Genomic DNA, 22028 nt, shown 5'->3' on the forward strand with positions numbered 1-22028 from the left:
AAACAATGTAACAAACAGCCTTTAGCATTTTTAGCTTGCAGTAATAAAAACACAATTTTAACTGAGAAAGAACTTTGTATTTGAAAACAAGTCACTGTGTTACAGAGTGACCACTAGGTGATTGGTGTGAATCTCTTACTCTGTTAAAGCGCACAATCTCCAATAACGGATGCCATTCCCCCGCCCCGTAGTCCATTATAACGAGGGTTTACCATATTGTCGACCAACTGCACAATAAAATGCTGTACATTATGATTACTCTTAGATCTCTGACGCTAGTGGGACGCTGTGTATGACCGAGGTGGCTTCCGAAAACCCATTTAAAATGGCCACACTGTCCACTGATGAATGTTACATCCTGGACTATGGATCCGGTGGCCATATATTTCTGTGGAAAGGTGAGAGTGCTGGAGTTTAACTATGTGGATGTTAATTAGTGAGTGTGCAAATTAGTGAGTTCTTGTTTTCCTTCATCATAGTGATGCAGCGGTAGAGTTGCTGCCTCATAGCGCCAGAGACCCAGGTTTGATCCTGACTGCGGGTGCTGTCTGTACGTTCCCCTCGTGACCTGAGTGGGTTTTCTTCGGGAGCTCCGGTTTCCTCCCACACTCCAAAGATGTACAGATCTGCAGACTAATTGGCTTTGGCTAAAAATTGTAAATTGTCCCTGATGTGTGTAGGACAGTGTTGGTGTATGGGGATCGCTGGTTGGCACGGACTCGGTGGGCCGAAGGGCCTTTTAGGATGCTGCATCTCTAAACTAAACATAGATATAAGCAGACAGTTTATCTATTGCTTTGATCATAGCATTTGCTGCCACATCCAGTCCTTGAGCTATCTGTGGTCCTTTCCTTTCAGGGAGTTAATACTTATTATTCTGCGATCAACAAACTAAAATGAATATTGTGGCAGAAAAAACCCATCTCAATGTAACTAAAATAATAAAAAAAATTAGTCTTCTTACTCCCTCAATCAAGGCACATTCTCTTGAACAGACAGTTCTAACTTTTTTAAAACCAGCTGCATCTCTGGAGAACATAGATTAGAAACTTTTCCCTCAAGGGCATTGTTGGTATAAGAGTGCCCAGGGCAATTAGAGAGGAGTATTGCAGTCAAATCCAGCCAGCTACTCCTGCATCCTTTCGGTGAATGACAAAGAAAATGGTGGCACAGTGATGCAGCTGGTAGAGTTGCTGCCTCACAGTGCCATACACATGGGTTCAATTCTGACCTTGGGTGCTGTCTGTGTGGGAGACTCCCTGTGACCTGTGTGGATTTCCCTCCGTTGCCTTCCACATCCCAAAGACGTGCGGGTTTGCAAATTAATTGGCCTTTGTAGATTGCCCCGAGTGTGTGGGGAGTGGATGGGATGTTGGGAAAGCATAGAACTAGTGTGAATGGGTGATCGATGGTCGGCGTGGACACTGGGCTGAAGTGGCCTCCGTTTCCCTGCTGTATCTCCAAGCTAAAATAAAAGCTGATGGGTCACCACTCCTTTAATTTAGTTTAGTTGAGTTTATTGTCAGGTGTATGTCCTCAGTTATCCCCTCACCCATTTAATTTTTAAATCAGAATGGATATGGATTTTTGGATTGAAGCAGGAATAAATTTGCCCGTCCATAGTGCGAGTTGCCCTGGGCACTGTACCAATCAGTCCCAAGTGTTTAACCTTTGGTTCTTGTGTTACACCAAAGCCCCAGAGGCTGCTCGTGTGTCAGTTTCACCATTCTTCCAAGCCTGTGCTCTGGTCTCCCAGCGGGGGTAACTCCATTCAGAGTGATTCTCGGCTCCTTTACAGACAATGTTTATAATCGCCTCTGTTTAATGGTGTTAGCTGACATCCTCAATCCCAAGGGTCTGCCTAAGAAGCAGCGAGCTGTGAACAAGTGGTTTTCACCCCTGCTGTGATTTATTTGGGTTAGACAGCCTCCACTTCAGTACAACCTTGCCGGTATAATTCTCTCTCCAGGTACAGTGCAAGTGAAAAGCTTTATTTGCTTACACCAATGTGATAAGATGCTCTACTTCTTGCTCCCTTTCCGAAGTGCAAGTGTAAACTGATACTATGGTTAAACACTGAGGATGAGGAGCAGTCACCTAGTTAGAGTCATAGAGTCACACAGTGCTGAAACATGCTCTTCTGTCCAACTTGCCCATGCTGACCAACAACTGCACTAGTCCCATCTGTCTGCATTTGGCCCCATATCCCTCTAAACCTATCCTATCCGTGTACTTATCCAAATGCTTTTTAAACATTGTAATAATACTTGCCTTAACTACCTCCTCCAGCAGCTTGTTCCGTATATCTCCCACCCTTTGTGTGTGTGTAAAAAAAAAAAAAAAGTTGCACCTCATGTTCCCATTACATCCCCCCCCCCCCCCCTCACCTTACACCTATGTCCTCTGGATCTTGTCCCTCCAGCTAGTTGTACCTTATCTGATTATATGATATGCAATGTCTAACAAGATGCAGCAAAATAAACTTTTAACTCGCATTCATTTTCACTGAGTTTATCTTGATCTGTTCTTGCAAAATATGCGGCGGTTCCTTTTTGACTTCCTCGGCTCGTGCTTCAGCAAGAGATGTTGGAGGGATGTGTGTGGTGCTGGTCCTCAGTGGTGCAAGATTGCACAGAAGTCTGACAGAGTTAATTATCTTCTCTGTCGGATTGAATGACCAGAGTTTTAAAAACAAATATTTATTATCTCTTCAGGAAAAGGTGCCAGCAAGAGTGAAAGGAAGTATGGATTTGAAACGTGCGAATTCTTCATAAATACATACAATTATTCCAAAAATACGCAGGTAAGTGACAACCTTCCAGCATGTCACTGGTCAGCATGAAGGAGAAGAGCAGGATTGGGCATGGACATGTACCCGAACATGCCAGGTGTCAATCAACAAGAAGCCACTTACGAATTGCAAGAGAATTGTTAGCTTGGCAGATGCAGTTTAATGTGGATAAATGTGAGGTTATCCACTTTAGTGGCAAGAACAGGAAGGCAGATTGTTATCTGATTGGTGTCAAGTTATGAAAAGGGGAGGTACAGCGAGATCTGGGTGCCCTTGTTCATCAGTCACTGAAAGCAGGCATACAGGTACAGCAGGCAGTGAAGAAAGCTTCCTACCAAGAGGAGTTGAGTATAGGAGCAACGAGGTCCTTCTGCAGTTGAACAGGGTCCTAGTGAGACTGCACTTCAAGTACTGTGCAGTTTTGCGTACAAATTTTTAGGAAGGACATTCTTGCTGTTGAGGGAGTGCAGCGTATGTTCACGAGGTTAATTCCCGGGATGGCGGGACTGTCATATTTTGAAAGAATGGAGCGACTGGGCTTGTATACACTGGAATTTAGAAGGATGAGAGGGGATCTTACTGAAACATATAAGATTATTAAGGGGTTGGACACACTAGAGGCAGGAAACAGTGTTCCCGGTGTTGGGGGGCTCTAGAACCAGGGGCTACAGTTTAAGAATAAGGGGTAGACCATTTGGAATGGAGATGAAGAAGAACTTTGTCACCCAGAGAGTTGTGAATTTGTGGAATTCTCTGCCTCGGAAGGCAGTGGAGACCAATTCTCTGGATGCTTTCAAGAGAGAGTTAGATAGGGATCTTAAAGATAGCGAGTCAAGGGGTATGGGGAGAAGGCAGGACTGGGGTACTGATTGTGGATGATCAGCCATGAACACAGTGAATGGTGGTGCTGGCATGAATGGCCTATTGTCTATTGTCAAATAAAAACAGAATCTTTACCTAGTTTAGAGATACAGCGTGGAAACAGGCTCTTGGGCCCACCGAATCCTTGCCAACCAACAATCACCCCTGCACGAGTTCTATTCGACACACTGGAGACAATTCACCAAAGCCAATCAATCTATAAACCTGCACATTTTTGGAGCGTGGGAGGGAACTTGGAGCACTCAAGAGAAAACCCTCTGGTCACGGGGAGAACGTACAAACTCCGTACAGACAGCACCTGTAGTCAGAGGTACCACAAAATACAGGACTAATTCAGCAGGTCGGGCAGCATTTAGGAGAGAGGGAATGGGTGACGTTTCGGGTCCAGACCCTTCCGACGCTCTACCCTCTAATACCGACGAGCACCACACCTTAATCATCAACACCATCACTCACCTCACCAATTCCGGCGCTCTACCCTCTAATGCTTGCCTGCACCTGTAGTCAGGATCGAACCCGAGTCTCTGGTGCTTTAAGGCTGCCACTCTTCTGCTGTGCTACTGTGCCATCCCTTGTCTTGACTAGTTTATCATCAGGTTTCTGTGGCTTTAGATGGACGTCAGTGACTAAAATTAAATTTTAGAAAAGCTCACTTTTGATTAGAAAATCAGCATTTTTTATAAATGCCATTTTTTCCTTATTGGCATGCCGAACAGGACAATAAGAATTGATGAATTGATTGAAACCTTGGAAACAGGCCCATCAGCTCACCTTCCATGCCAACCATCGATCATCCATTTGCACTGGTTTTATGTTATCCCACTTTAGCATCCACTCCCTACACACTGGGGACATTAACAGTGGCTAATTAACCTTCGGACCCACACGGATTTGAGATGTGGGAAGAAATCGGAGCACCGGACGAAACCCGCGCAGTCATAGAAACATAGAAAATAGGTGCAGGAGTAGGCCATTCGGCCCTTCGAGCCTGCACCGCCATTCAATATGATCATGGCTGATCATCCAGCTCAGTAGCCTGTACCTGCCTTCTCTCCATACCCCCTGATCCCTTTAGCAAAAAGGGCCACATCTAACTCCCTCTTAAATATAGCCAATGAACTGGCCTCAACTACCTTCTGTGGCAGAGAATTCCACAGACTCACCACTCTCTGTGTGAAGAAATGTTTTCTCATCTCGGTCCTAAAAGACTTCCCCCTTATCCTTAAGCTGTGACCCCTGGTTCTGGACTCCCCCAACATCGGGAACAATCTTTCCGCATCTAGCCTCTCCAACCCCTTAAGAATTTTATATGTTTCTATAAGATCTCCCTTCAGTCTTCTAAATTCCAGCGAGTACAAGCCTAGTCTATCCAATCTTTCTTCATATGAAAATCCTGCCATCCCAGGGATCAATCTGGTGAACCTTCTCTGTACTCCCTCTAAGGCTAGAATGTCTTTCTTCAGATTAGGAGACCAAAACTGTACATAATACTCCAGATGCGGTCTCACCAAGGCCCTGTACAACTGCAGCAGAACCTCCCTGCTCCTAAACTCAAATCCTCTTGCTATGAATGCCAACATACCATTCGCTTTCTCAGTCACAGGGAGAACATACAAACTGCACACAGACAGCGCCCGAGGTCAGGATTGAATCTGGGTCTCGCACTGCTACCAGCTGCAACACTGCTGCTGCATTGTGTTGATTGACAGAATTTCCTTGCAATTTTCCCCTGCTCGTCTGCATTAGCTCCATGGCGATACTGTGGAAATGACAGGGAATGTAATAGCAACATGTCTGTGTTTTTCCTTCCCTCACTCCCTCAGGGTTTCTGTGCCATTTTCTCCAGCAAAGTTTGAGTTTAGTTTATTGTCACGTGTACCAAGATACAGTGACAAGCTTTTATTGTGTGCTAACCAGTCAGCGGAAAGACAGTACATGATTACAATTGAGCCATAAACGTGATAAGGGAATAATGTTTATCATATCATATCATATATATACAGCCGGAAACAGGCCTTTTCGGCCCTCCAAGTCCGTGCTGCCCAGCGATCCCCGTACATTAACACTATCCTACACCCACTAGGGACAATTTTTACATTTACCCAGCCAATTAACCTACATACCTGTACGTCTTTGGAGTGTGGGAGGAAACCGAAGATCTCGGAGAAAACCCACGCAGGTCACGGGGAGAACGTACAAACTCCTTACAGTGCAGCACCCGTAGTCAGGATCGAACCTGAGTCTCCGGCGCTGCATTCGCTGTAAAGCAGCAACTCTACCACTGCGCTACCGTGCCGCCCTAAAGTGCAAGGTAAAGTCTGATCAAAGATAGTCCAAAGGTCACCAATGAGGTAGATAGCAGTTCAGGACTGCTCTCTAGTTGTGATAGGATGATGCAGTTGCTTGATAAGTGGTGGTGGGTGATCAAGAGATCCCCTTAGAAAGTTAAAGAAAATAACTGCAGATGCTGGTACAAATCAAAGGTGTTTATTCTCAAAATGCTGGAGTAACTCAGCAGGTCAGGCAGCATCTCAGGAGAGAAGGAATGGGTGACGTTTCGGGTCGGGACCCTTCTTCAAACGATTCAACATGGGCAGGCTTCATGCAGCCATTGCTGGTTTAGCAGATGAAATGTAGACTACGTGGGTGGGCAGAGGGTGTGGCAAATCTGTCCTCTCCCATCTCAAGTCCATGCATTCTTGTCCATTGGGTTTCTATTCAAAATCTGGTGACTGCGGGTTGAATCTTGCAGTCTCACTTCTTTGTGCTGAACTTATTGCGGGCATCGGTTACAGTCGAGTTTCCCGTTTCCCATCTCAGGTTTTTCCGTGCATCGGAACTGTGTAAGGACACAATTCCTCTTTCAGTGGAAAATGATGTGCTCAATTTCCCTATAACTGTGGTTATCTGGTGGGATGTGCGAGTCAGTGTGCACGATATTAGACCACGCGTGATCTTTTGAATGCTTACTGTTTGCAGTTTTCCAGAGTTTTTGACATTGAGCAGATAGGCAGATCTCATGGGAACTGTATGTTGCATTGCTTCCATGGTGTGTTATGACATTTAGTTCTTGAGATGGTCAGAGATGCATCACTGGCCATATTAGCCGAGTGAGGGAACCTTTATTCACACTTGAAGCAGTGCCAGGGACCTTTGCACAGAAGCGGCACAGTGGTGGTTCTGGTAGAGCTGCTGCCTCGCAGCACCGGAAACCGAGGTTCGATCTGACGTCGGGTGCTGTCTTTGAGGAGTTTGCATGTTCTCGCAGTGGATGTCCTCCATGTGCCCCTGTCCCCTCCCACATTCCAACCATGTGCAATTTTGGATTAATTGCCTGTTGTAAAGTGCCCGTGGTGTGGGGGCGAGCGGATGAGGATAAAATAGAATTGGTCTGAATGGGACCGATGGTTGGCCTGGATTAGGCGGGCCGAAGGGCCTGTTACCACGCTGTATTGATTCAATAATTCAATGATTCAATAAAGATGCCCAACTGCAAGACTGCTTTGCTTGCGGCAGCCGATGCCATCACAGTGCAACCTCTTTAGGAGCAAAGAGGTCCTTCTGCAGTTGTACAGGGCCCTAGTGAGACTGCACCTGGAGTACTGTGTGCAGTTTCGGTCTCCAAATTTGAGGAAGGATATTCTTGCTATTGAGGGCGTGCAGCGTAGGTTTACTAGGTTAATTCCCGGAATGGCGGAAAGACTGGAGCAACTAGGCTTGTATACACTGGAATTTAGAAGGATGAGAGGGGAACTTGTCGAAACATATAAGATTATTAAGGGGTTGGACGCGTTAGAGGCAGGAAACATGTTCCCAATGTTGGGGGAGTCCAGAACCAGGGGCCACAGTTTAAGAATAAGGGGAAGGCCATTTAGAAATGAGATGAGGAAAAACTTTTTCAGTCAGAGTTGTGAATCTGTGGAATTCTCTGCCTCAGAAGGCAGTGGAGGCCAATTCTCTGAATGCATTCAAGAGAGAGCTAGATAGAGCTCTTAAGGATAGCAGAGTCAGGGGGTATGGGGAGAAGGCAGGAACGGGGTACTGATTGAGAATGATCAGCCATGATCACGTTGAATGGCGGTGCTGGCTCGAAGTGCCGAATGGCCTCCTCCTGCACCTATTGTCTATGGCACGAGTATCTTCTCAATCAACCTCAATCATCAAGAGGATTTGAGTTTAGGGGCAAGGAGGTCCTACTGCAGTTGTACAGGGCCCAGGTGAGACCGCACCTGGAGTATTGTGTGCAAATCAGGTCTCCTAATTTGGTCTCCTAATTTGAGGAAAGACATTATTACTATTGAGGGCGTGCAGCGTAGGTTCACCAGGTTAATTCCCGGGATAGCGGGACTGACATATGATGAAAGAATGGGTCGACTGGGCTTATATTCACTGGCATTTAGGATGAGAGGGGGATCTTATAGAAACATGTAAAATTCTTAAGGGATTTGACAGGCTAGATGCAGGAAAAATATTCCCGATGTTGGGGGAGTCCAGAACCAGGGGTCACAGTTTAAGAATAAGGGATAGGCCATTTACGACTGAGATGAGAAAAAATGTTTTCACCCAGAGAGTTGTGAATCTGTGGAATTCTCTGCCGCAGAAGGCAGTGGAGGCCAATTCACTGGATGGTTTTGAGCGAGAGTTAGATTTATCTCTTGTGGCTAAAGGATTCAGGGAATATGGCAAAAAAGCAGGAACGGGGTACTGATTTTAGATGGTCAGCCATGATCATATTGAATGGCGGTGCTGGCTCGAAGGGCCGAATGACCTACTCCTGCACCTGTTTTTCTATGTTTCTATTTATAACTCGACACCTGATTCAATATTGGAGAGCGTTAAGAGTTCAATGTTGTAATGTGTGCAAAAGTCCCTTGAATTGAAGGTCACCAGTATAACCCACATCTCTGCTGTGGTGAGTGTGTGTGATGATGCGGGCAGCAATGATTCTGCCCTTGGGATGGTCAGCTCCAAACACTGTTCTGCAGGGTGTGAGAGGACATGCAGCTGATGCACCTTATCTGTCCCAGTGGATGAGTCACTTGTTTATGGCGTTTCTTGATGTTGATTGGACTGGTGTGGGAAGGACTGAAACCTTGACTCTTGCCTCGTTTTACAGGTTCAAATGCTTCCAGAAAATGGCGAGACGCCACTGTTCACTCAGTTCTTTTCGGACTGGAAGCGCGTTGACCAAACCGAAGGCCTTGGAAGGGTATACACCATTGGCACTATTGCCACAATCCAATACGTTCCCTTTGATGTCAAAAAACTTCATGAGACTCCAGCCATGGCGGCTCAACACAACATGGTGGACGATGGGTCAGGCAATGTCAAGGTAACGGGCCACCAGCTATCGGTACACAATTCCATCTTCTCCACTTGCAAGGTTCTGAATGGTGGATGAACCTGTCTTCCAATGTCTCCCGGCAGATCTGGCGGATTGAGGCGTCCAAGAAAGTGCCTGTCGACCCTTCATCCTACGGGCAGTTCTACGGTGGAGACTGCTACATTATCCTGTACTCCTACAAATTGGGTAGCAAGCAGCAGCATCTCATTTACACTTGGTAAACCTCCTCTCACGTACATTAGAAAAAAAAGTTACATTGGTCAGGCTGGGAAAAGACACTGAAAAGCAAATAAGGATTTAAAAATATATATATATGTATATAAATAAATTGTTTGTGTACTTTCAAAGGCAAGGCAAAAAAGCTACACACGACGAACTGGGAACATCGGCCCTCCTCACAGTTGCCCTTGACGATGAGATGAACGGTTTGCCCGTCCAGGTACACATTGACCCTTATTGTTTCAAGCAATCACTTACTGCACTGATCAGTTTAGTTTGATTTAGAGATGCAGCACGGAAACGGGCCCTTCGGCCCACTCGGTCCGCGCCGACCAGCGATCCCCGCACACCAGCGCCACCTTGCACACACTAGGGACAGTTTACATTTATGGCAAGCCAATTAACCTACAAAGCTGTACGTCTTTGGAGTGTGGGAGGAAACCGAATATCTTGGAGAAAAGCAATGCGGTCACGGGGAGAACGTACAAATTTCGTACAGACAGCCCCCTTAGTCGGGGACTGAACCCGGGTCTCTGGAGTTGTAAGCGCTCTAAGGCAGCAACCCTACTGCTGTGCCACCGTGCTGTCATATCATATACATACAGCCGGAAACAGGCCTTTTCGGCCCTCCAAGTCCGTGCCGCCCAGTGATCCCCGTACATTAACACTATCCTACACCCACTAGGGACAATTTTTACATTTACCCAGCCAATTAACCTACATACCTGTGCGTCTTTGGAGTGTGGGAGGAAACCGAAGATCTCGGAGTAAACCCACGCAGGTCACGGGGAGAACGTACAAACTCCTTACAGTGCAGCACCCGTAGTCAGGATCGAACCTGAGTCTCCGGCGCTGCATTCGCTGTAAAGCAGCAACTCTACCGCTGTGCTACCGTGCCGCCTGTCCTTCTGTGTTCATTTATAGAGGGCATAGCACGGAAGCAGGCCCTTCAAGAGTTAGCTAGATAGAGCTCTTAAGGATAGTGGAGTCATGGGGTATTGGGAGGAGGCAGGAACGGGGTACTGATTGAGAAGGATCAGCCTTGATCACATTGAATGGCGGTGCTGGCTCGAAGGGCTGAATGGCCTCCTCCTGCATCTATTGTCTATTCACCCCAACTCGTCCATGCCAACCAAGGTAACTAAGCTGGTCCCACTTGCCCTGTAGATGAGGTGCTTTGATTGGCATGGGCAGGTTGGGTTGAAGTTTCCATGCTGTCTGACTCTCTGACTCCTCAGTGCCATGGAGCTGTGCAACACGACATCTGGGCAAAGATCAATCAAGTGCAGTCTCACTGAGAATGTCTCTTTGCTTCTTTTAGTTTATTTTCTTCGTTTAGTTTTTAGAAATACAGTGTGGAAACAGGCCCTTCGGCCCACCAAGTCCGCACTGACCAGTGATCCCCGCACATTAACAGTGTCCTACACACACACGAGAGACAATTTACACATACTGTACACCAAGCCAATTAACCTACAAACCTGTAACTGGCAACTGAAACTATTTTTATCGTTACTGGAAAGGGCTTGCTCTGTCTCTTCTAGGTGCGGGTGGGTCAGGGTCAGGAGCCTCCGCATCTGATGAGCCTGTTTAAAGTGAAACCGCTGATTGTGCACCTTGGAGGGACCTCCAGGAAGGGAGGACAGACCGCTGTTGCAGCGATTCGGCTTTTCCACATCAGGATCGGCTCAACAGGGGCTACCAGAGCAGTCGAGGTGAGTGAAGCCAAAAGAACGACTTCCTGATATTGCCGTAGGAAGGAACTGCAGATGCTGGTTTAAACCAAAAACCCTTCAGTCTGAAGAAGGGTCTCGACCCGTTCCTCCTCTCCAGAGATGCTGCCTGTCCCGCTGAGTTACTCCAGCTTTTAGTGTCTATTACTGGTATTGCTGTTGGTTTCTTATTGTCACGTGAACGGAGATACACTTGTGCCTTGCTTTGGACTGGCAGCCTGCAGCTGGTGTGCTTGTCCTCGGGGGAGGGGGGTTGACTGGTTGGCACCTACCGTGCACTTCCCAGTTGGTAGGTGAGGTTGGGTTGCTGTCAGGGCTGGCAACGTTGGTAGAAACATAGAAACATAGAAAATAGGTGCAGGAGTAGGCCATTCGGCCCTTCGAGCCTGCACCGCGATTCAATATGATCGTGGCTGATCATTCAGCTCAGTAGCCTGTACCCGCCTTCTCTCCATACCCCCTGATCCCTTTGGTGAAAAGGGCCACATCTAACTCCCTCTTAAATATAGCCAATGAACTGGCCTCAACTACCTTCTGTGGCAGAGAATTCCACAGACTCACCACTCTCTGTGTGAAGAAATGTTTTCTCATCTCGGTCCTAAAAGACTTCCCCCTTATCCTTAAGCTATGACCCCTGGTTCTGGACTCCCCCAACATCGGGAACAATCTTCCCGCATCTAGCCTCTCCAACCCCTTAAGAATTTTATGTTTCTATAAGATCCCCCCCTCAGTCTTCTAAATTCCAGCGAGTACAAGCCCAGTCTATCTAGTCTTTCCTCATATGTAAGTCCCGCCATCCCAGGGATCAATCTGGTGAACCTTCTCTGTACTCCCTCTAAGGCAAGAACGTCTTTCCTCAGGTTAGGAGACCAAAACTGCACACAATACTCCAGGTGCGGTCTCACCAAGGCCCTGTACAACTGCAGCAGAACCTCCCTGCTCCTAAACTCAAATCCTCTTGCTATGAATGGTGAGGGAACAAACCTGGCAGCTTGCTGCCTTCTGAACCGATGCTGCCCCCGGCTGCTCGGAATAGCAATCAAACCCTGCTGGGTCTGTGATGGTGTGACTCTCTGTCCCATCAAATCATGCTGTTCATGAGCGCAGTTAAGACGTAGACAATTTCAACTGGTTGCGCAGAGAAAAGTACCAGTGTGCAGGTCATAGGAACACCATTACAGCATTGCAGTTCCAACAAAAATGCCTAGTGTCTGCAACGAGGTAGCTTGGAAGATTGGGACTACATTGGCTTATGGGAGGACAATCCAGTGGTCTACAAACAGCGAGGAATCAGCTGTGTAAGAAGGAACTGCAGACGCTGGTTTAAACTGAAGACAGACACAAAATGCTGGAGCAACTCAACGGGTCAGGCAGCATCTCTGGAGAGAAGGAATGGGTGACGTTTCGGGTCGAGGCCCTTCTTCAGAATAAGCTGTTCCTGAATCTGGTGCTATGTGCTTTCAAGTTTTTGTATTTTCTATGAGATATTGGCTGTGCCCCTAATGATCTGTACAGTGTTGACAGTCTGAAGGAAGTAAGAATGCTTCGACAGAAATAAAATACCGCAGCCGCTGTACGTCTGCAGTGAATGACGGCATCACTGATGTTAGCTGGTTTTGGGCTGATGGGTGGGGCAAGGAGGGAGGGTGGGAGGGAGGGAGGGAGATTGACTGACATGGTGGAGGTCTGGCAGGATAGCACTCGTTCGGCAAACAACAAAAGTACTGGAATTTAGACACAAAAAGCTGGAGTAACTCAATGGGACAGGCAGCATCTCTGGAGAGAAGGAATGGGTGATGTTTCGGGTCGAGACTCTTCTGCTGTACTGGAAGAACTCAGCGGGTCCGTGTGGAGGAATGGACGGGAGATGCATCGGGTTGGGATTCACCTTTTGGACCCTGCTCAAAATTCCAGCAATGGCGGTTTCTTGTGCCTCCACAACACTTGTTATGCCCTGCATTGGATTGGCAACCTGTGGTTGGAGTGCTTGTCCTCAGGGGGTTGACTGGTTGGCACCCACCGTGCACTTCCCAGTTGGCAGGTGAGGTTGGGTTGCTGTCAGAGCTGGTGGGGGAACTAACCTTCTGGCAGCTTGCTGCCTTCTGGACAGATGTTGCCCCAGGCTGCTCAGAACAGCAATCAAACCCTGCTGGGTCTGTTGGTTGTGCGGCCACTTATCCCAGTAACAAAGCAGACACTGGCTCGGGCCAATGGCCCTGGGTCAAGATGGTGACAAAGCTGATGATGCATGCCATGCTGCAGTTCCAGCAGTGCAGTCCACGGTCGTGGCTTCTGCCACCTTGCGGTCCCATGCAACGAAGTGAGAGAATGGGACTGAAGGGATTGCTCAGATCCAGTGTAGGACCTTCTATGTAGGGTGGTGAATCTGTGGGATTCATTGCCACAGAAGGCGGTGGAGGCCAAGTCAATTGATGTTTTTAAGGCAGAGACAGATAAATTCTTGATTAATACGGGTGTCAGGGGTGACGGGGAGAAGGCAGGAGAATGGGATTGAGGGGGAAAGATAGATCAGCCATGATTGAATGGCGGAGTAGACTTGATGAGCCGAATGAGGAAAAACTTTTTCAGCCAGAGTTGTAAATCTGTGGAATTCTCTGCCTCAGAAGGCAGTGGAGGCTAATTCTCTGAATGCATTCAAGAGAGAGCTAGATGGAGCTCTTCAGGATAGTGGAGTCAGGGGGTATGGGGAGAAGGCAGGAATGGGGTACTGATTGAGAATGATCAGCCATGATCACATTGAATGGTGGTGCTGGCTCGAATGGCCTCCTCCTGCACCTATTATCTATTGTCTAATTCTACTCCTAGAATTGATGAACTTGTGAAAAATGTAACGGTCAGTGCAGTACACCTTTAAGTCCAGAGTCCACAAGTTGGCACATGAGTTGTGCTTGTGAAGTTTCCAGGACATTGCTTCGATCGCTTATGAACATGAAGAAATATGGGACTGTTTCAATCCATTTTAAGAAGGTTGATTTCTTCATTTGGTGAAAAGGGACGTTGTGGTCCGATTTCTGGATTGCTGATGAATGGCGTGTGACAATAGACTCTACTTGTGTGCTCGTCTACTTTTGTGTGTAATGTACAGGTGGTCAGTGGCGCCCAGTCCCTGAACAGCAACGATACCTTTGTGCTGAAGACTGCACAGGACACCTACATCTGGAAAGGCGTGGGTGCCAGTGTTGCTGAACTGAAGACCGCCAAGTACGTGGTCGGCGTTCTGGGGGGCAAGCCGACGGAGATCCAAGAAGGAAAAGAACCAGGTGACGACTTCAATTCTTTTTTTTTTTAATTCAAAGAATTACTTTATCTGGATTTTTTTTTTTTTAATGTGGGTGTGGTTGGAGTGTGGACCACACTAGCAAAGAGTCATTGAGGTGGTAGAACCTTGACAGCAAGGAGAAGCCGGGGAAAAAAGGATTTCCTCATCTCAGTCATAAATGGCCTCCCCAGTGGAGTCTGGGACATTGGGTATTTTTTAAGTGGAGGTTGATGGGTTCTTGATTGGTAAGGGTACAGGAAGAAAGGGAGGAGAACGTGGTTGGGAGGGAACAATAGATCAGCCACGATCAAGTTGCAGAGTAGACTCGATGGCCTAATTCTGCACCTATGTCGTATGGACTTATGAATGGACAGTTGGATAAATGGGCATCTGGTGAAGTATTGGCTTTGGGTAAAGTATGAAGAAAGTAAACCTGACGGGCCAAATGGCTGAAGAAGGGTCCCAACGTGAAGCAGCACCTATCCATGTTCTCCAGAGATGTTGCCTGCCCCACTCAGTTACTCCAGCACTTTGTATCTTTATTTTGGGCCAATGGTTCGCTGCATGGCATTCCATGCAGTGCCGACTGGACACTTGGCCTGTCTTTGTACCTCTGCCTGCGGTCCAATGAATCCCATTCCCCTGTTCTTTCCCCATAGCCTTGTGACGTCTTCCTCCTCAAGTAATGTACAGCAGCTGTACTGTAAATATAAAGTAAGGATGGAGTATGACTGGGTGGAGACGCGTGGAGTTTATGACCACTGTCCTCGTGCATCACGTTCAGACTGAATCCCCCTATCGTTTCCATGCAGTGATTGTGTGCCACTTGCCGGCCTGCTGATATATATTGCCATTGGTGTGGCACAGGCGCTTCAGAATCACGACGACACAACTTAGAGTCGTAGAGCAGTACAGCACAGAAGCAGGCCCTTCTGCCCAACTCATCCATGCTAACCCTCGATGTCTACAAACACTGATCCCACTTGTTTGCCTAAGGACCTTATCCCACTGCTCCCTTCCTTCCAAACCGAGTGCCTGTCCAAAATGTATTTTAAAGGTTGTAATTGTATCTGCCTCCACAACCTCCTCTGGCGGCTCGTTCCACGTGAACTGGTTAAGCGAGGAGACGGGAGCAGGAATGGGCCGGATCAGCCCCGTGACCACGCTCCCTCAGTCAGTCAGATCGTGGCTGGGCTTATCTTGGTCGCGGCTCACTTCCTGACCGTAACTCGTGATTCTCCCGGTGTTTTTTAACGCCCGTCCCCATCGCACCTGGTGCGATGTCCCTGCGGGCACCAGGGGCAATTTCTGCGCTGTCAGAAAGCGGAGGCTGTGAAGAAACGGTGTGAAGGGTCGGAGAGAGGTTTCCGACGCTGGGAGGTGGAGAGAGTAGCATTTGCATGGTCCATCCTGGGGGGAACTACTCACTCTCCTGCTTCCTCCCAAAATGCAGCGGACTTCTGGAAGGCTCTTGGTGGGAAGAAGGAATACCAGACCTCCAGGTTGCTGCAGAGTGAAGTGGCCGCCCACCCTATTCGCTTGTTTGGCTGCTCCAACAAATCTGGGATTTTCGCGGTGAGTTTGAAGCCCCGTGAATTGCGGCAAAGTTTGGATTCGGTGCCGGAAACGAAACCCGTCGCGCTTCTAAAAAAAGCTTTACCCGCTTGTTTTCGGCTGCGTTGCTGACGGGCGCTGTTTAATGTTTCCCACGTAGATGGAGGAAGTTTCAGGGGATTTCACTCAGAGCGACCTGGCAGTCGATGATGTGATGCTGTTAGACGCCTGGGATCAAGTAAGTCGGGGGCTCGTTTTAACTTGCGTTGTCGTGAGATTTCACCTCTGACATCGAGAAGTACAAACTAAAGCTCGTGGCTTTGGTTCTGCCACCAAGACGATGACACATGATCCGTGCATGCATCAGAAAACGAGAGTGGGGGGGTGGGGGGTTATTTATTTACATTTTCTCACATAAATTATTACGCTTAATTATTCTGTATCTTAACATTTTTGGCTAGTGATTTATGCATTCGGTACGGGCGAATTTCCATGACCTGAATGGCTCTAGCTCGGGCCGCCTGTGGGGTCGGGAGGTGTACATTTTGATATCGTTGTTTGTAATTTTGTAGATCTTTCTTTGGCTTGGCAAAGAAGCCAATGACGTGGAGAAGACAGAATCTGAGACATACGGTGAGTAGCTGGGGAGGCAAATCCAACATGTCGTTCTCAGACTTGATGTAGAAAACTACTGGTTGACACGTCCTGCAGAGTTCCTGTTCCCCCTCTCTCCGTTCCCCCTCTCTCCGTTCCCCCTCTCTCCGTTCCCCCTCTCTCCGTTCCCCCTCTCTCCGTTCCCCCTCTCTCCGTTCCCCCTCTCTCCGTTCCCCCTCTCTCCGTTCCCCCTCTCTCCGTTCCCCCTCTCTCCGTTCCCCCTCTCTCCGTTCCCCCTCTCTCCGTTCCCCCTCTCTCCGTTCCCCCTCTCTCCGTTCCCCCTCTCTCCGTTCCCCCTCTCTCCGTTCCCAAAACAATGAAGTTCTGTGCCAACCATTCGTTTGGTCAGCAGTAGAAGTGAGGAGCTGCACTTTGGAGATATCCACTTATATAAGGGTTGGTTGGCACCTTAGTGATTTCAACGTGCCACGTTATTTAATTTCATTTCCATTCCTGGTTTGTGTTTTAAAAACTGAGCTTTGTCTGTTGGATGTGTTATCTGATTATTTGCATTGGGCCTCACTCTGACAGTGGAGGGGGCCCAGGACAGAAAGGTCAGTATTCCCACACTGATCTTTCTGTCCCGAGCGTCCTCCACTGTCAAAATGAGGCCCAACGAAAATTGGAGGAACACCACCACATATTTCGCTCGGGCAGCTTACAACCCAGCAGTATGTGTGTTGATTTATCTAACTTCAAGTAACCCTTGCTTTTCCTCTCTCTTTGTCCCTCCCCTACCCTAGTTCTCCGACTAGTCTCATTGTCCTCCTGATTAACATTGCTGATTGTTTGCCTCGTTGTCCCCTTCCCCATAGCTATCAATGAACCATTCTACATTTACTTGGTCGTCGTCTGCTTTGATCTGTCGTTTTCACACCTTACCCTTCCATATCTCTAGTCTCCCTGTCCCCTGACTCTCAGTCTGAAGGAGGGTCTTGACCCGAAATGTCACCCATTCCTTGTCTCCAGAGATACTTGCTGCCTTTCCCGCTGAGTTACTCCAACATTTTGTGCTAATGAGGCAGGAAACATGTTCCCAATGTTGGGGGAGTCCAGAACAAGGGGCCACAGTTTAAGAATAAGGGGTAGGCCATTTAGAACTGAGATGAGGAAAAACTTTTTCAGTCAGAGAGTTGTGAATCTGTGGAATTCTCTGCCTCAGAAGGCAGTGGAGGCCAATTCTCTGAATGCATTCAAGAGAGAGCTGGATAGAGCTCTTAAGGATAGCGGAGTCAAGGGGTATGAGGAGAAGGCAGGAACGGGGTACTGATTGAGAATGATCAGCCATGATCACATTGAATGGCGGTGCTGGATCGAAGGGCCGAATGGCCTCCTCCTGCACCTATTGTCTAGTGTCTAAATCCAGATTGGCCAGTTGACCAGCTATAATTGCTGATGAAGGCCCGTGTGCCAAATGCCTTCTCCGTCACCCTGTCAACGTGTGACGCCAGTTTCAGGACGTTAGGTATTAGTACATCTAGGTCCTTGGATTTTGCAACACTCCCCAGATCCCTACCGTTCACTATGAATGACCTAACCTGGTTTCATTTCACAAAATGCAACACCTCACATCTAAATTAAACTCCATTTGCCACTCCTCAGCCCAATTGCTTAGCTGATCAAAATCTCCCTGTAACTGATGTTGGCCTTCATCACTGTTGAAGATACCACCTATTTTAGTTGTATCTGCAACCCCATTGAGGACATTGACCTTTGTCAATGGAACTGATACGCTACTATGCCGGGAACCATAGTCTGCACTCTGTATCTTCCCCTTCGCTCTACCGATGGTACTTGAGTTTGAAATGATTGCATCTGTATATGGTATATCTGATCTGTTTTGATAGCTTGCAAAACACTAAACTAAACTCAACTAAACTAAACTATCTCCTCCTGCTCAGCGATCGTTTCGCTCAACACCTTCGCTCAGTCCGCCGCAACCAACCTGATCTCCCGGTGCCTGAGCACTTCAACTCCTCCTCCCACTCCCAGTCTGACCTTTCTGTCATGCGCCTCCTCCAGTGCCATAGTGAGGCCCACCGGAAATTGGAGGAACAGCACCTCATATTTTGCTTGGGCAGCTTGCAGCCCAACGGTATGAACATTGACTTCTCCAACTTTAGATAGTTCCTCTGTCCCTCTCTTCCCCTCCCCTTCCCAGTTCTTCCACTATCTTCCTGTCTCCACCTATATCCTTAATTTGTCCTGCCCACCGGACATCACTCTGAAGAAGGGTCTTGACCCGAAACCTTCAATTTGTACCAGCATCTGCAGTTATTTTCTTACACTTATCTCCTCCTGCAGCTCATTTCATATACCCATCACCTTCTGATTGAAAAGGTTGCCCCTCAGGTTTCTAATAAATCTTGCTTCTCTCACCCTAAACCTATGTTCTTTGGTTCTTGATTCCCATAGCCTGAGTAAAAGACTCTGTGCATTTACTCTAATCAATTCCATTCCTGATTTTATGCACTCTGAGGAACAGAGTCCTAGCTTGCCCAACCTCTCCCTATAGCACAGGCCCTTGAGTCCTGGCAACATCCTCGTAAATCTTCTCTGCACTCTTTCCAGCTTCCAGACTTGCTGGAGTTGTTGTTGCCGCCCGTGATCTGTGCATGAATCTGCACAGGGCCAGTGTGCTCCCTCCAGAGTGAAACGTTTGGGCAACAAGCTTTTGTGTTCCCCATGCTGCAAAGTCCCTCTCTCACACTTCCTCACAGGTCTTCACCAAGAGAATGACACGGTTGGTTTACCTCCTTGCAAAATCAACTGCAGGTTTCCATGAAATCATTTTTCTCTTGCTCACTGAACTTTGGGAGCAAAGCAACAAAAAAAAAACCAAGGGTGGCTTCAAAGAAAAATTACAAAGAAATCCATGTGCCCTCCCAAGTGATCCACGATGGTGCCCAAGCCAGGTGACTCTGGTGTGCTGGTTCCCTGAAGTGGTTTTGAAATCACACATTACAATCGCTCCACTCTTTTAAACCTCTACTCCAACACCAGCATTTCTTATCAGGTCTTTATCCTGCACTAAACGTTATTCCCTTTAACAAGTATCTGTGCACTGTGGTGGCTCGATTGTAATTGTGCATTGCCTTTCCGCTGACTGGTTAGCACGCAGCAAAAGCTTTTCACTGTACCTCGGTACACGTGACAATAAACTTAAACCTCAAACTTCAACTTTAACTGTCTTTTAAATGTTGTGTTGTCTAGTTTTCAAGATAAGTGTGGTTATCTTGAACAAGTGTGTTTAATTGTCGTGAGTACCAGGACTGGAACAATGAAATGCTAATGTTGCAGCTTTACAGGCACGTTAAACGCTTCAACACAACAAATAAATATACAGTGAATCATCATGTGTGGCTCTTGTTCAGCTGCGCCTGTTGTAGGCTACACCTCCCTGGAAACACCACTGCCACACTGCTGACACAGTGAAGAGTACAGAAGCTGGTTTCGGCCTGGCAAAGGGCAGACGGTGTGGAGGGATGAAAGGCTTCACCCACCCCCCCCTTTGAGACAGTACTTTGGCTGCACCTCTGGAATGGCCACTGGATCGCCCCACCTTCCCCGAACAGATCAAGCCCACTACCCTCTCAACATCAACCTGTCCATGGTAGTACAAGCCAAAGCACCCAATACAGCCTGAGTAGTGCAAGTTCCAGAGTAGTTTGGTGTTGAGGTAGGGTTGGGTAGGATGGTGCAAGAGTCTGATGGTTGTAGAATTTCTGACCGATACCCAACCTCAACTCACTTTGAAACATTTTTCTTTTAATTTAGTTTAGTTTAGAGATACGGCGCAGAAACGGGCCCTTCGGCCTACCGAGTCTGCACCGACCAGTGATCCCTGCACATTTAAAACAAGCCTACACACACACTAGGGACAATTTGCACTTATACCCAGCCAATTTACCTACATACCTGTACTTTGGAGTGTGGGAGGAAACCGAAGATCTCGGAGAAAACTCACGGGGAGAACGTAGAAACTCCATACAGACAGCACCCGCGGTCGGGATCGAACCCGGGTCTCCAGCACTGTAAGGCAGCAACACTACCGCGGTCGGGATCAAACCCGGGTCTCCAGCACTGTAAGGCAGCAACACTACCGCGGTCGGGATCGAACCCGGGTCTCCAGCACTGTAAGGCAGCAACACTACCGCGGTCGGGATCGAACCCGGGTCTCCAGCACTGTAAGGCAGCAACACTACCGCTGCACCACCGTGCCACCAATTTATCAGAGACGGGGGGGGAAACATGAATGAATGCGGCTGCTCACATCGATTTCCCAAATGATTACTTTCATTCGCTTTCTTTACAGCAAAGAAATACTTGGAAGCTGATCCATCGGGAAGAGACATCGGGACTCCTATTGTTATGGTGAAACAAGGAATCGAGCCGCTAACATTCACTGGCTGGTTCCTTGCTTGGGACACAAGCATGTGGTCCTTGAGCTCTGTGCAAAAGGCTATGGCTAAGTTCCAGGTGTAGTGATGAGAGTGGATTACACCAGTCCTCACTCATTGTTTTTATTTTTATTCGCATGTCCTAGCTGCATCGCATTGAAGCATTGGGTTTTCTAGTGCCAGTAGAAATTCTGCAACTTATTCCACAATTTCAGGATTCATATTTGTTCACTCGATTTGGCTTCAACACAATTTTGAATAATGTTGGTAATACTCATAAGTAATGCACTTTCAAGTTGCCCCTGCTGTTGGTTGAGGCTTGTTTTAAAATCTACGCCATGCATACCAAAAATCATCTGCTTAAGACCTAGCTCCTGATTAATCCGGTACACTCGATATTTCCAGTGTTGCAGTATGTCCAACCATATCCTTGACAGGATGAAGTCCTTTTAGATTTATCTTTATAAGTCATAGGAGCAGGATTAGGCCATTCGGCCCATCGGCCTATCTCTAATGTCTGAACAATCTACTCTGCCATTCGATCATGACTGATCTATCTTTCCCTCTCAATACCATTCTCTTGCCTTCTCCCCATAATCTTTGAAAGTCTTACTAATTGAGAATCTGTCACGCTCCACTTTAAAAATACCTCAGCCCCTACAGCTGCCTGTGGCAATGAAGTCCACAGATTCACCACCCTCTGGCTATTGGCTCTGGATGTACCTGAGATACAGTCGAGCACTTGGTATCAATATCAGGTGCACATTAGTGGATGGCTTGGTTGCATGCTAAATATTGGAGTTGGAGAGGATACAACATTGAAAAGTAGTTGCTTTTGCACAAATGAATATAACTTTGCACTGCATTATAAAATCCCAAAGAATATTCTGAACCCATTGTGGCCTTGTGTGTTGAAACCAAATTTCTTACACTTATTTGGGAGGGAGGGGTGTGCTTGAGTAATGTGACGGTCCTTCACTGAGGTGATGTTACAGTCAACTGGCTTTTCTGTTTTTGTTGCCTTTTCAGTTTTTTGCAGAAAGCAGGGACATTTTCATGGGTGAATTTTAGCAAGGCTTCTGTGAAATTGCTTGACTCAGATAAAATACTGTAAGTCTATCCAGGCACTTGGTTTATTCTTGCATTGGAGTCTTAATAAAATCTTTTTATT

At 47.4% G+C, this 22028-nt stretch overlaps 1 protein-coding gene across 2 annotated transcripts in view; it reads left to right on the top strand.

Moving 5' to 3' along the window:
- Positions 1–22028, top strand: part of scinlb (scinderin like b) — a 34325-nt gene extending 12297 nt beyond the window's left edge. For both annotated transcript variants that reach the window (XM_078408244.1, XM_078408245.1), the window contains exons 7-17: positions 266–398; positions 2715–2803; positions 8790–9005; positions 9101–9234; positions 9366–9456; positions 10781–10951; positions 14076–14250; positions 15703–15824; positions 15964–16041; positions 16376–16436; positions 20773–22028. In XM_078408244.1, coding sequence (XP_078264370.1) covers positions 266–398; positions 2715–2803; positions 8790–9005; positions 9101–9234; positions 9366–9456; positions 10781–10951; positions 14076–14250; positions 15703–15824; positions 15964–16041; positions 16376–16436; positions 20773–20942 — 1440 coding nt within the window. In that variant the 3' untranslated portion in view covers positions 20943–22028. The remainder of the gene's footprint in view (positions 1–265; positions 399–2714; positions 2804–8789; positions 9006–9100; positions 9235–9365; positions 9457–10780; positions 10952–14075; positions 14251–15702; positions 15825–15963; positions 16042–16375; positions 16437–20772) is intronic.

This window comes from Rhinoraja longicauda, chromosome 11 (assembly GCF_053455715.1).
Source record: "Rhinoraja longicauda isolate Sanriku21f chromosome 11, sRhiLon1.1, whole genome shotgun sequence".
Taxonomy (NCBI): domain Eukaryota; kingdom Metazoa; phylum Chordata; class Chondrichthyes; order Rajiformes; family Arhynchobatidae; genus Rhinoraja; species Rhinoraja longicauda.